Raw genomic sequence first — 15,153 nt, 5'->3', positions numbered from 1 at the left:
TATTATATCTTTTTTAATGTTTATATATGGGATTATAAAACAAAAAGAATGAGCAACTTCATTTATTCAGGAAAAGCAATAGAAAACTCCAGCCAAGTCACAAGTGTTCTACTAAGATCAAGTTTTATTTCCTGTTTTACCACCTGCATCACGGGCAACATCAATGATCAATAGATACTTTATCAGACGCGTATCAGCATATCACGATCAACTGAACGTTGTCGGAGTAATGATGCGACTACAGCGTCCTTGTGGCAGACATTCAAAACTTCGAAAACTCCTTGTTCAAATGGTCACTGACCCATTCCATGACAATTTTTGAGAGCTGAAGCAGTGCATCATGAAATCGGTTCATTCTTTTTGAATAACCCTGTATAATAGTTATTGTTGAAGACTGTCTACTGTATTTTTTGGAAATTATTGTACCAATTTTCATTATTATTCATTATGCTTCTAGTTGTTGTATTTACCTCGCTCTCCTCTTGTTAAAGTGGCTGGTGTGAGTGAAGCTTATGAGGATGCGGCCAACTGTTTATGGTTGCTCTCAAACTCTAAACCCTGTGCCAATTGCAAATCCCCAATTCAGAAAAATGAGGGTTGCAACCACATGCAGTGTGCGAAGGTAAGTTCCACAGACACACACTTTATTTTGGTTCTGATGGCTTGCTGAATACTGTACTGTCTGTAGCCAAAAAAATATTATGCTCATGCTTAAGAGGCATTTATCACATGCTGTACAAACAGCATTGTCACTCATACCAACAGCTCCACAGCTCCCATCTGCAGAAGGTCTCATTTTGTTAAGTGCTCAGCAGACAGCTTCTATCAGATAAGTGTTTAAGCTCATATTGATGTGCGGACCTAAAATCATACAGCAGTATGCTTACTTATTTTTCTTAATTGACAAAGTGTCTTATCTAACGAAATATTAAATATGACATATTTGAGAAATGGCAGGCAGAGAAAACTGATGCAGACATAGCTGCTGATGCTTGCATTTCAACAAGCTCAGTGAAAATTACATTCATACAATGATTTCAGAAGAGCAGGAAACCTCCTAGAATGGCTAAAGCTTTTTTTACCCCATAATGTGACACTGGGTCGAAACCATATAAAAGCGACATATGACGGTATGATAAAAAATGCTACTGAATATTTTGTTGCATTTCTGTTTTATTTTCAATGTTTCTGCTCTGGCTATTGTTCACATAGGTATTATGGTGAGGTACAGTGGATATTGCAGACAGCAGTTCAAAGTGTGAAAAGTGATGACCAAGTGTTATAGAGCTTGGTGTCATACGACCTCCCCAAGGATGCAAATAATAGCTTGTTGTAGCAACACAATTCGGGCCTGCTAGAGCCCACATTTTGGTTGGCTAAATATATATATATACAGCGATCCCTCGTTTATCGTTGTTAATTTATTTAATATCGTAAATTTATTTAATATCGTTGTTGTTTATCGTTGTTAATCAATTGTAGACCCAACTGTGATAAGTGAATTTCTGTGATGTAGGATTCCTTATTTATAAATCAAATATTTTTGTAGTTAGAGCATAGAAAACCTTTTTACGACCTTCTAAATATGATTTTTACCATTATTAGAGCCCTCTAGACATGAAATAACACGCCTGTAGTCACCTTTACACTCGTTTTACCCAATATAATAGACATAATTAGAGAAATAAGCCATAAGACTTTCATGCTTGTGCATGTTACAATAAATGTGTTCCAAACGTGTGGAAGACGGGAAGTGACGTCAGGGATTCAGAGTTGAGTTTTAGTGCAACAGCCTGTGTTATTATTATGATTATTATGTTATTATTATTGTGCCTGTTGTGAACTAATTAAAACCTGCATCACCTCCATCAATTCCCATGATCGTGTGCCCTTCCGAACGTTACAGTAACATTACTGACACCGAGTGACCACTGTTGAATACTACATAGCATCTATCACGTCTTTGAATGCACTTTCTGAATGCCTTATATTTGTCTTTTAGTTCATTTAGCCATTTTTATGGTTGAAAATGCTTAATTTAGGCAAAAAAAACACATACCATTTGCTTAATTATGCATTTTCTTTACTAATAATAAGGTCGTATTCAGCCACTAAACAGCATGATATATGAATATATTTTTGAAAAAACATGATAGAGTGAAGCCGTGAAATTCAAACCACAATGTGGTGAGGGATGACTGTATATGTTATATCTAACATTGTTTATATCTAACATTTGTTATTGATGTTGAGTTTTTCAAAGATCATACAAAAAATACAATGAATGACAATTTGTGCTACAAATAATGTTAAATAATTGGCACCGTTTTCTATATCCCATTTCTTTCATTCCGCCATGTGATTGACTGGTGAGCTTTCAAAGGGTGCCAAGTCAGCTAGCATAGGCTCCAGTGACCTTGAACAGAATAAGTTGCATTGATATAGGATGGATAGCTTTCTGTAGACCTAACTGTAAATATGCTTTTAATATAAGTGCATTTAAGCCCAGCATTTAAGTGGTGCTGTCATTTTGTCATACTAAAAGTCAAAACTGCTGGGAAGCCAGTAAGCCTCTGTTATTCAGAAGCTTTTGTTTTCCTGGGATGGATATGATAAGTACTACAGATATGACTGAGAGGAAATAGACTGTAGTCTGTAGTCTGTAGTCAGTGGTAGAGGAAATGTGACACCAGTGATCACACAAAATCCTATTGGCAGACTGATACGTGTTTCTATCTCCGTTGCTGGAAGCCAAGCCATAAATGGACCTCAGTGCAGTCATGCAGCCATGCCATTTTTGTCTCTGTCATTGTCTCCATCCTGGTTCAAGATGACTGACCAGAGATTGAGATTAATTCAGTAGAAATAGTGCCGGTGTCCAAAGCTCAGAGGCCATGGACGGCTCAGTCTCTTGACCTGTTATTACCTGGTAAGAAATAGCTTCTCTAGTGTTGCTAGGAAACAAGGAGCAATCGTGTCACTCCTTTCCATGCTACCTGTCTTTGTCTTGTTACACACCCTCAACCTAGAAATTTGCCTTTTGTTTTTTCTATTTTCTTTCCAAGTACGGACAGCATTGCTGAGTAAACAGACACCTCTGCGTTGAGGGTTTTGTGATGATCTGGCTAACTTTTCATTTACACACAAGCTTGTAGCATTGGAACAGAGATTCCTTACCTTGAAATGGGCTCCCAATTGAAGTGGCTGTAGTGTTTTGTTGTTCCGCAATACCTGATGTGGTTGCTGATTTCAGTACTAGCAGTGCCGGAACACTTTAAGGAATTCATTGTAAATTTCACACACTGGTCCAGATGGAATAGAAAGAACGGCGGTACACAAAGCAGACAGCACAAGAGAAGATGCCCTTCAGTCTTAGTTTTGATTACGTTTTCTAAAATTGTATAAGTCATCTTTTTAAGGTGCACATACTTAAAAGATTTTTGATGCAGCCTCTTGGAGTCAGTTTGATTACAGAACAGATAAAGGCTCACTTTGAACTCAAATTGTTTTCAACAAATCCTTCAATGTAGTTTAAATGTCACAGATAAGTTGCACAGATTTCTTTAGTTTTTTAGTTTTTTTTTAACATTTCCATTGTTTCCCTCAAGTGTAAATATGACTTCTGTTGGATCTGTCTGGAAGAGTGGAAAAAGCACAGCTCATCCACAGGAGGCTATTATCGCTGTACCCGCTATGAAGTCATTCAACAGGTGGAGGAGCAGTCAAAGGAGATGACAGAAGAAGTATGTCTCATAAATAGTAATTAATATATATATATAACTACTCAAATGCAAATGAAAAAAACATATCTAAGACTGAAAGGTTTTGTTTTTTTTTAATGATATATAATTTTTGCTTGTAGGCAGAAAAGAAACACAAGAGCTTTCAGGAACTGGACCGCTTCATGCACTACTACACACGCTTCAAGAACCATGAACACAGCTATCAGGTAAACAGTACTGGTCTTCCAATGCACTTTTCTCTGTGTACCAACTGATTCATGAACGTGTCCATATCATATGCTAACCTACACTCCTGCTTTGTCTTATGTATACTATATTGCTGACATACTGTATATTTACTCTGATGATGTTTAAACTCACCAGTAAAAACAACTGCTGTCTTGTTCATCATAGCTGGAGCAGCGCCTGTTAAAAACAGCCAAAGAGAAAATGGAGCAACTCAGTCGGGCCTTACGTGGAAGTAAGTTTGGAGTCCGTTCTAACAGTCTTGATCTTTATTTCGTTGGCTCATTTTGAGCTTCTAGAGGTAAATAAAATGAAGGACAAGTCTGATATAAGAAAATGTCTTTTTGACTGGCAATAATCTTAACAACTGCAACTGTACATATAATTGCAACCTACTGAAGATATCAGTTGGTCTCAATTCCAGTAGACTTTGATTCTTAGTTGTAAAAGTCCTTCAGACTTTGATTTAAGTCTTACTCAGACCAAAGTGAGCACATTTCATTCTCCGTGATTTACAATTGCTGAGAGGTTTTATTGTAATCATCTTAGACATTACTCACCGACATGTGTGATTTGTGGCGCACATCAGATTTCCATTTATAAAATACTCCTTCTGAGTTCACTAAATCCCATCCGATTATGGACCTCCCTTGGCATACCGTTAGATGGTAATTAACACTGACTGCAACAGATGTTCCTTTGATTGTCTTTCTTCTTGTTCGACAACTTTCCAGGCCTTGAAAGTAATCTGCTGTGACAAATGGATACTATGAAACGCTGTATAATATATATTGCCCAAAAGTGAAGCTGATATTTGTTATGTAACGCTCTTTCTCAGGGGAAGGAGGCCCACCTGACACAACATTTATTGAAGATGCGGTCCTGGAACTACTAAAGACCCGCCGTATCCTCAAGTGCTCTTATCCTTATGGGTTCTTCTTGCAGCCGAAAAGCACAAAGAAGGAGATCTATGAGCTCATGCAGGTTTCAGTCCAATTTATTAAGAAAAAGACTAATGTTCAAAGCTCCAAGTCCTATGTGGGTCATACAAGATGTAAGATACACATGCACCTCACTTGTAGTTAAAGATCTTGTTATATAATTTATGATACATTATAAGCACAGAGTGAATTTACTCTGTCATTTTTGGCGCAGCTTTTTAAATACTGGAAAATGAATGCGTAAAAATTCTACAGGTTTTCTTTCTCCAATACTTTTAAGTTCAGTGAATGATGAATAGTTTTTTTTTTGCCTCAGTCAACATTTCATTTTGTATTCTTGTACAACATATATATTTTTATTTTTAACAATGGTTTTGTAGCTACACTTGAATTTTTTAAATCACATAGTGTCTAGATTTTCCAGGAAAAGTCCCAGCCTATGTTTGTTGTTTCCTCAGACAGACCTGGAGATGGTAACTGAAGACCTTGCACAAAAGGTCAACCGGCCTTACCTGCGGACTCCGCGCCACAAGATAATTCGTGCAGCCTGTTTGGTACAGCAGAAGAGACAGGAGTTTCTGGCTTCAGTAGCAAGAGGAGTGGCCCCCAATGATTCGCCTGAGGCCCCAAGGCGCAGGTAACTTCAGTATGCCAGCATAGAGCTCTCACAGTGAGACACATTGCTGAATCTAACATTGCGACAGTACAGAAATAACAAAAACAAAAAAACAAATACATGTAATTTATTTGTAACTCTCTAACTGACCAAAACATATCATTCTTACTCAATTGTAGTTTTGCCGGAGGAACGTGGGACTGGGAATATTTGGGCTTTGCGTCACCTGAGGTAATCCATGTTCTTTTGTCTGCACCAGCTAAAATATCAAATGTTAGGATAATAGACTTAAAACAATGTGTGAACATGTGCCGTGTGTTAGCATGAATGTGTTGATCCAAGAGAGATTCAGGAGATATTACTCCCTTGATAATAGCTTGCTGTATACTAGCACTCTAGATTTGCCATTAGGAATTGGACTTAATCATAACAAAGTCATCACAATGGGTTGCTAAATTTACACAATAATGGGCATTACAAGCCATGTAATGTGTTGCAGTGACTAAAACAATATTTATTGATTCTTCTTCAAAATACTGATGGTTGAGTGTTCACCTGCTCAAACCCTGGAAAAATACCTCAAAAGGTTGCATTGTGTCATAACCCTGCCATTTTTTTTTTCAATTTTTTAACAGGCCTTTGTAATTCATACTAAACCAGTTGAACACATTATAATTATTGCCCTGCCCTAACAAAATGTATTCACCTGTTGTAATACCTGCAATTTATTAGCCTAATGCAGTGGTCCCCAAACATTTTACAGTTGCGTACCCCTTCAGCCATTTCACCTGAAGCCATGCACCCTCTCCTCCTACACACCTGCATGGTCACATTTTCATCAAGTTTCACATGAGCACTGATAAATAGATAAGTAATCATCGTAGATATTGTTTATTCCAGTTTGATGTTGGCATCCTTCCGTATGAATGGGTTGAATTGAACTTTACTTTTTTTGTCCACTCACAATGGCTATGGTTTAAATCTGCTTATTAATTGAATACCAAGTTTAACAATCACAATAAAGCAGTGTCCGAAGTACAAAAATACACACAACCAGCGATAAAGACTCAAATGTTAGGCGCTAATTGTGTTTCATTTTTATTCACGTACCCCCATGACAATTGGTGTACCCTTGCGGGTACGCGTATCCCACTTTGGGAACATAGGACCTAATGCACCACTACTAGGTTTTCTAATATTTTTTTTTTCATTCTTCATCAAATATGAAAAACAAAACATGCCAATCTCACATCAAACGCTAACCCACAGGCTGTTGTTTTTGTTTTTACAGATATCAATTTGCCAAACTAAATAGCATTTTTTAAAACCACTTGGCCCCATGCATTTGTGTAAGTATGGCATACAGGCATCCCTCGTTTATTGCTGTTAATTGGTTCCAGAACCAACCGTGATAACTGAATTTCTGTGAAGTAGGATTCCTTTTTGATAATGTTTAACACTATTAGAGCCCTCTAGACATGAACTCTGAACACCTTTACACTTACATTACTCAATATAGTAGGCATAATGATAGAAAATAAGACACTATAGATTCACATGTTAGCACTGGGGGAGTTCCTTGTTGTTGTTTTTTTTATTACAGAACTTCTTGAGGTGGCTAGCGTTATGTAGCATTCTCATAGTCACACAGAGTCTGACTTTCTTTTTAAGTTTTATTGACAACCTTAACGCCAAAAGAAGTGGTGCTCAATTCCAACACAGAAAACAGTTCAGCTCACACACTTGTCTCCTGCTTGCTCTCTCTTTCACAACAACACTTGCTCCTTATCCACCAATAACATTTACAGCGAGGTACGTTCATGAACATCAGAATTTAGAAGGTCAACATTACAACACCAACAGGTTGTTACAGTAACATTACTGAAACCTAGTGACCAGTGTAGAATACTACATATCAATGTGTCTTTCAATGTCTTATATTTATATTTTACTTTATTTTGTTTTTTTATCGACCAGTCCAGAGTGTACCCCGCCCCGCCCGAAGACAGCTGGGATAGGCTACAGCATACCCGCGACCCGAGTGAGCGATATAGAAAATGGATGGATGTATCATCATTTTTATGCTTGAAAATGCTTAAGGACAAACTTAAAATTTGCTTCAAGATGCCTATTTTTACTGATAGACTACATTCCACCACAAAACAGCAGGATTTATTAATTGATATATTTTAGAAAAACCGTGATAGAGTGAAGCTGTGAAATTCGAACTGTGATATGGCAAGGGACGACTGTACTGAGCACATAGCAACTGCTTAGTTGGGATTGTGGAACTAAATTGAAGCTGAATTTTCTTTTTCAGTTGATGTTGACTTGGGAAAAGCTTTCTTTGCTGTGCACTGTAAACTGTACTATGACAAATTATCTTGGTAACTGCAAGTGATATTAGCATTACAAATTATCACATAGCATGCATTAAAAGGTCTGTTATCTGAGTGAATTTCCAACCTTAATACAGTGTGTGTACCTAAGGCTATGAGCAAGTTCAAGTTAAGTATCAACACCCGTTGCTGCACATCAAACTAATCTTAAAATAGGTTTTATTTTTGTTCCCTACTTACCATAATCTGCCTCTGCTTCAGTAGTTAATAGGTACAATAACCAAAGGTGGTCCACTTAATGGTTAATATACAGTATAAATAATATATAATAATATAAATAAAAGTAACATACAGGATTTCCCTGCGAGGCTTTTGATTGCAAGAATGTGTCGGGTAGGGGTTTTAGTAGATTTTCAGTAGTTACCAATACCTTTTCTCAATACTCATTCGATACCACGCTAAAAATAAAAAACAGAACCCATGTCCTTTTTAAATTCACTACTTTATTGAAAACTGTTTCAAAGGGACAACTGTTTAAGATCACTGCGCTTCAACATATCTTTGTCACAGAACTGAAATTGCAGTAGCAGCAGCCAAGAGGTAACTGTCAAAAAAAAAAAACAGCAGTACACCCTGGACTGGTCGGCAGCCAATTGCAGGGCACATATAGAGAAACAGACAGAGAAATAAAATAAATGTCCTCTTGTCTGTTCTCTTCTGCACCCTCATCAATGCCAATCATCCATCCATCTTCTATGCTGCTTATCCTCACTAGGGTAGTGGGTAAGCTGGAGCCTAGCCCAGCTGACTTCAAGTGAGAGGCGGGGTACACCCTGGACTGGTTGCCAGCCAATGGCAGGGCACATATAGACAAACAACCATTCACACTCACATTCATACCTATGGACAATTTAGAGTCTCCAATTAACCTGACATGCAAGTTTTTGGAATGTGGGCGGAAACCGGAGTACCTGGAGAAAACCCACACACGCACAGGGAGAACATCCAAGCTCCACACAGAGATGCCCAACAGAGATTGGAACCCAGATGCCTACGTCCTCCCAGTATATAAAAACAAACAATACTGTGCTTATAAATATGGTTTTGTTTTGAGATGCTGGGTGATGAGCTTTCTAGTTTCAGTGTAGATTTTGGGGATATCTGTGTAATAATAATAATAATAATTTCTGCTTGGTAACTGATATTTGGAGTTCCTCACAGAATCCATACTTTGCTACTGTGTAGGTGGGATCTTGATTCATGCACAGAAACTCAGCAATTGCCCTATTCAGCTTTTTTGGCTTCATTTGAATGCGAGTCGTCTGTGCCTTTGAAAAATGTCTGTGATTTTTGGCTGTTAGTGTGTGATTCTCCTCCTGCTTCTCTTGGTCAGTATCATCCTTAGACTGTTCAATAACATACGCTCAGAAACTGTCAGAGAAAATCTGAAAATGTTACGCATAAGCTCGGTATCATTGCTTTCTTAGTTAACCTCTTTTCGTACCTAAAAAAAAAAAGAGTCATCAATGTATTTTTTGCATGTTGGCATCGACTTGGTACTGAAGTATCGGTTCTTGTGACAACCCTAGTATCAGTATGAAAGTCTCAAGATTATGAGTTTATTAAGTATGAGCTTATAAAGGAAATGCAGGTAATTATTTCCTGAGATACTGATGCAGTATACACATTTACTTATTACCATCCCATAAATTCAAGGTTATTAAATTATCCGTCACTGCTGTCATGCACTATATGAGCATTTTTTTTCAATGCTTAATAGTAAGTCTATTTTTAGTTTGATAAAGTTGGGTTAGTTTGGGTAGATTCCACATAAAGCAGTTTCTGATGTACTTCATTTGGTGCAGCATGCAGTCTGCTTCTGTATGGTGTAAAAGAAATAATGATTCTGTGAATGTGTAAATTGATGTGAACTATTAGTCATCATTTTATGAGGAAACATTTTTTGTTGTTTTAAAGGAGTATGCTGAGTTCCAGTACAGACGGAGACATAGACAGCGGAGGCGAGGTGACATGGCCAGTCTCCGTAGCAACACACCTGACCCTGATGATCCCAGTGATAGTATTCTAGGTATTATAGTTGATAAATGTATCTCTATATCAGTTTGTGCCATATGCCATCATTTTTAAAGGGACACATTCATCTCCCAATCACACTGTTGACTGATGTGTTGTTATTGGCCTGAATGTTCGACAGCCAAGTAGTTCTAATCCTGCCATTTAGTTTGTGAGCGTTGAGGGTTTTTTCTGGTGAGAAGATGTGTAATGAATTGATTGAATGATTTTCTAATATTCTGCCACGAGATCGCTAATATTTTGTTGGTTTCAGTGAGTTCATGGGGTTAAGTGAGTTAGGATTAGCTAAAAGGATGATGATGGTCCCTAAATGAAAGCAAAGACGTTTTTTTGACATCTTGTCTCTTTCTACAAAGACAACGAGGAAGTGGGAGGTGGGCATAGACAAGGTCGTTTGATGGTGAGTGACAAATTTCATTTCAACTCAAGGACTTCAGTCTTGTCAGATAATGATAAAAATACATTTTCCCCAAGTTTGTTGATAAACTTGTATCGTCTGTTTCTTTTCCTGTTGGTTTTCGTACAGACCAACAGCTGTCTTGAAAAATATCCTGATATCCTGATGAAAAATATATTTTTGTGTTGTTGCTTGCTGAGATAGCTATACACTCCTGCTCAAAATTTTAAGACCAGTTGAAAAATTGCAAGAATTTACATTTTCCACTGTTGGATCTTAACTCATTCAATACCAAAGACCTATTTATACGTTTTATACGTTTTTATATGCCTTTTATGTTTTTTTGCGCGAGAGGCAAAAAGAGGTGATGATGCAACTGCACAGTAAAAGATGTCACTGTCGGCAAGGTGGCAGAAATGCATTTGATAAGAGGTCAGCATATCATTTGCATGTATTAACGCACTCGACAGCAAGGAGGAAGCGCGTGGAGGAGTGTATCGTGCAGAAGGTTACTTATTGTAGGGAAATTTTAACGCATGCACACACACGCGCATGCATATTTTAGTTTCAAATGTGAAAATTGTAAATAGTTAATGGGGTTATTTGTAAATAAGAAATAATTTGTAAATGAATTGGTATTTTGATGTAAAATAGCCTTTTTTGTGTTGTTTATGCTAAGGTACAGTTCTTTAGATATTTGAGCTGTCACAAAAGCAAAAAATTTGTGTCAAAGTGAAAGTTATGCTTGAAATGTATCTTTTCACAAAAAGCTGTTTTTCTCACTTTTCTTGTTGGGAACTGATATTTTCCTTTTTTTCTGATAAAAGACGAGAGTCTAATCTTTCTTTTGGTAGGTCCCATGTTTATATAGTCGAAGAACACAGTACACTGTGTGCCTTGAGAAATCTTGTCAAAATAGTCAAAATGGCCGGTACTGAAGGGGTTGTCTTTTGAAAAATGGGATTGAATGAGTTAAGGAGGTTCTAATATGAAAAATTAGAGTGAGGCAAAAAATCGGTAAATAAGCAATTTATGGCAAACAAACCATTAAACTGAAATAGGTTGTTCATCACGTGATCAGAAGTTTAAGACCATAGCTCAAAAAACCTGAACCCGCTCCTAAAATAGAAATAACATTTTCAAAAAAGGAGCCATTCTTGTTAATAACCTCAAAAACTGGTTTGTGCATGCTTGATGCCAGTGTTTCCAGGAGGCTAGTGGGAATGTTGCTCCAGGGTGGTGAATATGGCTTCACAGAGGGCATCCACTGTCTAGAACTGATGTCTATTTTTGTAAACTTTCCCTGCCATCCCTCCCCAAATGTTCTCAGTTGGATTGAGTTCAGGGGAACACGCAGGATGGTCCAAAAGAGTGAGGTTATTTCTCTGGAAGAAGTCCTTTATAAAGTCCGGTATAAATGAACTGCACCATTGTCCTGTTGAAAAAACGAGTCATTACCACACAGACGAGTCATGAGGGATGCCCCCTGCAACATTTCCACATCGCCAGCTGCCATTTGACGCCCCCGCACAACTTGTAGCTCCATTGTTCCATTGAAAGGAAAAGCACCCCAGAGCATGATGGCGCCCTCTTCACTGTTCCGTGTGGAAAACATCTCAGGTGGGATCTCCTTGTCATGCCAGTAACGTTGGAAGCCATCAGGACCGTCAAGGTTACACGTTTTCTCATCTGAGAAAAAAACTTTCTTTCACCTTTCAGTGTCCCATGTTTGATGCTCTCATGCAAATTCCAAATGGGCAGTTTTGTGGTGTGGAAGGATATGAGGCGTATGAAGACGTTTTTTCTCTAAACCGTTCTCTCGCAGATGCCGTCTGATGGTTATTGGACTGCACTTGATACCAGTAACAACCTGTCCCATGTCTTGACGGACAGCTAATCGGATCCTCCGGCTCAGGTCCAGTGACATTTTTTGGGGTCTACCACCACACCAGCTCAACAATCCAACCTCGTTCAAAGAGCGAAAGCTTTTTTGCCTTTGCCATCTAGAAATCATGATCGTGTGAACCTGACAGAAAATGACTTTGAATTGAATCCACATTTTTACCAAGATTTCACTTTTCAAGGTTGTGGTCTAAACTTTTGATCAGCTGATGAACAGCCCATTTCACTTTAATGCTTGTTTGCAATAAATTGCTTACTCCAAAAAACTCCCATTTGTCCTTTTTTCATTTTAAAGCTCAACTTGGAATCTCCTTAAGATCCAACAGTGCAAAATGTAAATTCCTGCAATTTTGAAACTGGTCTTACATTTCTTTATCAGGAGTGCATTTAAGCCACTTGATGACGTAAAGGTAATGAACTAGTTTGGCATTGTGGCATTTGGCATTTGCTTGATGAAAGCATGGTAGATATAAAGATATCACTGTCGCAACTGGAGGCTAAATAGTGAGCAACAAAAAGCTTCCTGCTAAGAGAGTCAACATGTTGACATAATAAAACTTTCATTAACTGTACAAGCCATGTTTTAACATTTTTATATTTTTAACTTTCATACAAGTACCAGCGCTAATCGTAAAAGAAAAACAATCATTTATCTGCTCAACCTGAACTTTGTTGATGAGTGACCAACACAACTGGGAGATGAGTCACTTCATTTAACGATGGAACGCAGGTCGTTTTGCGGTGTACATTCTGTTCTTTGTCTTTTATTATTGTACTGGGCAGCCAGGACAAAAGTGCTTACAGAACCAAACTGAACATGTTTTGTGGGCAATGCCAAACAAATGCTGAACATTGTGCTGCTGTGTCGGTGTAATTTCTTGCAGGGTCTTGGTTCTTTGGATGACGACGACCCTAACATTCTACTAGCCATTCAGCTGTCACTCCAGGAATCAGGGATGGCAGGGGAACAGTCCACTCATGATTTCCTTGCTAATGAAGCATCGCTTGGAGCAATTGGCACCTCCTTGCCTTCCAGGCTTGAACAGAGTGCTCCAGATGTAGAGGTCCTCCCCAGAGTGTCCTTAAGCAGCTCAGAACTACTAGAGTTGGGAGACAACTTGGCTAGACTTGGCAACATCAATATCAGCAGCCATTACTCTGCTGCCACTGGTCTTCCCACCTCTGGTCAGTTCTGTGACAGCCACAACCGAGGCAACGGCAAAGGCTCTGTGCCAATACAAGTAGCTCCAGGTGGCAGTTACTCATCAACAGGTGTGTTCTCATCAGGTGACACAATAGACTCAACCACATGCAGCAGCAATGACCCGGCCTCCTCTTCTGCATTAGCGGCAAATGCTAATTTGCTGGGCAACATCATGGCATGGTTCCACGACATGAACCCTCAAGGCATCACCCTGGTCCCCCCAACCTCTTCTGACACGGACACAAATGTGGACGAATTCCATGCAGGTGGACACGAATGCCTGCATGATGAAGAGAACGCTGGGGTCGTCATCCTCCATGAGAACAGGAAGTCTCAGGAAGGAATGTCAGAAGTTGCTTTTGGTTCCTCAAGAATTTGTGACATGGAGAAAAAGGAATGTCCTGTTGTAGAGAGGCCGACACAGCTCCATCTAGTGGGGCTGGACCCCTTGCCATTACCTTACATACGCACCCATGGTACATCTGGGGACCATGAGGAGCGGGGAGACACGAAGGTCTGTCATGTTGACACACCACAATGTGTATCTGACCAGTTAGCCAGCAGCAGCTCCTCAGACTGGGAGGAGCAAGTACACTTGGTATGATCCATTTGGCTTGAGGTGGGGAGGGAGCTTTTTATTTTTGGCAGGGCAAAGATCTTTATAGTTCTACTTGCTACATTCATTAGGAATGTATACAGAATCAAGTTGCATCACTTTGTTTGGAAGGTGTAGAAAGTGTTCCAACTTGAGCTGGCAGATGGAAGATGTTTGCTGTCAGAAATGTGTTTACCGAGCGCTCCTTTTGAAAGAAAGCTTGAGCCAATGGGAAGATTGCGCCTGATAATTATTGAGAACATGAATCTTGCGCAGATCGAGCTGAACCAAGATATTTTGACATTGACCACTGTAGAATTGAATGTGGGTTAAATTTGACAAGCAGTGTAACTGTAGTCCCTGCCATGTGACCGACGACGCTGGAGTCACATACTGTAGTTGCTCATTTACAACTAATCTTTAAATTATTTCTTCTTATCCAGAGCACCGACAGATTTTGAAAGGTATCCAATCTAACATTGGTCTTTTTTTTTTTTTTTTTTTTTTCATCAACACATTACCTGTTTTTTGTTGTTGTTTTTTTAAAGCATTGCTGGGCCAACACACTGTCCGCTAAAGCTACTTTCTTTGTATTTTGTTTACCTATTCAATCTTTAGGGTACACGGAAAAAGAACTCATTCCTGTCCATGTCGGCCTGCTTCTTGGTGGCGAAACACTGACCATTAAAAGCACAGTTTACAGTCACAAAGTGGATTCCTCAGTAAATCAAATTGTGCCTGTATGAAGAAAAATAATGCCATCCCATCAGTTACATTTCACGTGAAAGTGTCCAGCCTTGGTTTTACTTGATATTGAAGCTGCAGATAAAAACTCCAAAAAATCCCATTCAGAGCTGCGGTGAGGTTTAGATTTAGTTAGTTTCACCAAATTCAAATAGTGATTTTAGGATGTGAGACATTCAAACACAGAGCTGACGGTTGTGGTGAGTCAGTGTTGACCTCAAATCCTTTCAATCAGCAGCTAACGGGGCTGTAGAATAGCAGTCCCATTTTAACAGCATCTTGAGGATTCTCTGGAATCTGTGCTTAATTTGGAGCTACAATTACTGCAGCTGAGCAGTTGAGTGATATGAAGA

The 15,153-nt window shown here is 38.8% G+C and overlaps 1 protein-coding gene across 3 annotated transcripts in view; it reads left to right on the top strand.

Annotated features, from left to right (window-relative positions):
- LOC129184946 (ankyrin repeat and IBR domain-containing protein 1-like) overlaps nucleotides 1-14,562 on the top strand; it is a 28,160-nt gene extending 13,598 nt beyond the window's left edge. For all 3 annotated transcript variants that reach the window (XM_054781505.1, XM_054781502.1, XM_054781503.1), the window contains exons 11-20: nucleotides 492-622; nucleotides 3,609-3,743; nucleotides 3,863-3,949; nucleotides 4,137-4,203; nucleotides 4,807-4,952; nucleotides 5,368-5,546; nucleotides 5,705-5,756; nucleotides 9,842-9,953; nucleotides 10,315-10,358; nucleotides 13,142-14,562. In XM_054781505.1, coding sequence (XP_054637480.1) covers nucleotides 492-622; nucleotides 3,609-3,743; nucleotides 3,863-3,949; nucleotides 4,137-4,203; nucleotides 4,807-4,952; nucleotides 5,368-5,546; nucleotides 5,705-5,756; nucleotides 9,842-9,953; nucleotides 10,315-10,358; nucleotides 13,142-14,065 — 1,877 coding nt within the window. In that variant the 3' untranslated portion in view covers nucleotides 14,066-14,562. The remainder of the gene's footprint in view (nucleotides 1-491; nucleotides 623-3,608; nucleotides 3,744-3,862; nucleotides 3,950-4,136; nucleotides 4,204-4,806; nucleotides 4,953-5,367; nucleotides 5,547-5,704; nucleotides 5,757-9,841; nucleotides 9,954-10,314; nucleotides 10,359-13,141) is intronic.
- The last annotated feature ends 591 nt before the right edge of the window (nucleotides 14,563-15,153 follow it).

The sequence above is a fragment of the Dunckerocampus dactyliophorus genome, chromosome 7 (genome assembly GCF_027744805.1).
Source record: "Dunckerocampus dactyliophorus isolate RoL2022-P2 chromosome 7, RoL_Ddac_1.1, whole genome shotgun sequence".
Taxonomy (NCBI): domain Eukaryota; kingdom Metazoa; phylum Chordata; class Actinopteri; order Syngnathiformes; family Syngnathidae; genus Dunckerocampus; species Dunckerocampus dactyliophorus.
The sequence above is the reverse complement of the archived record's forward strand: the minus strand, read 5'-3'. Positions and strand labels throughout refer to the sequence as shown.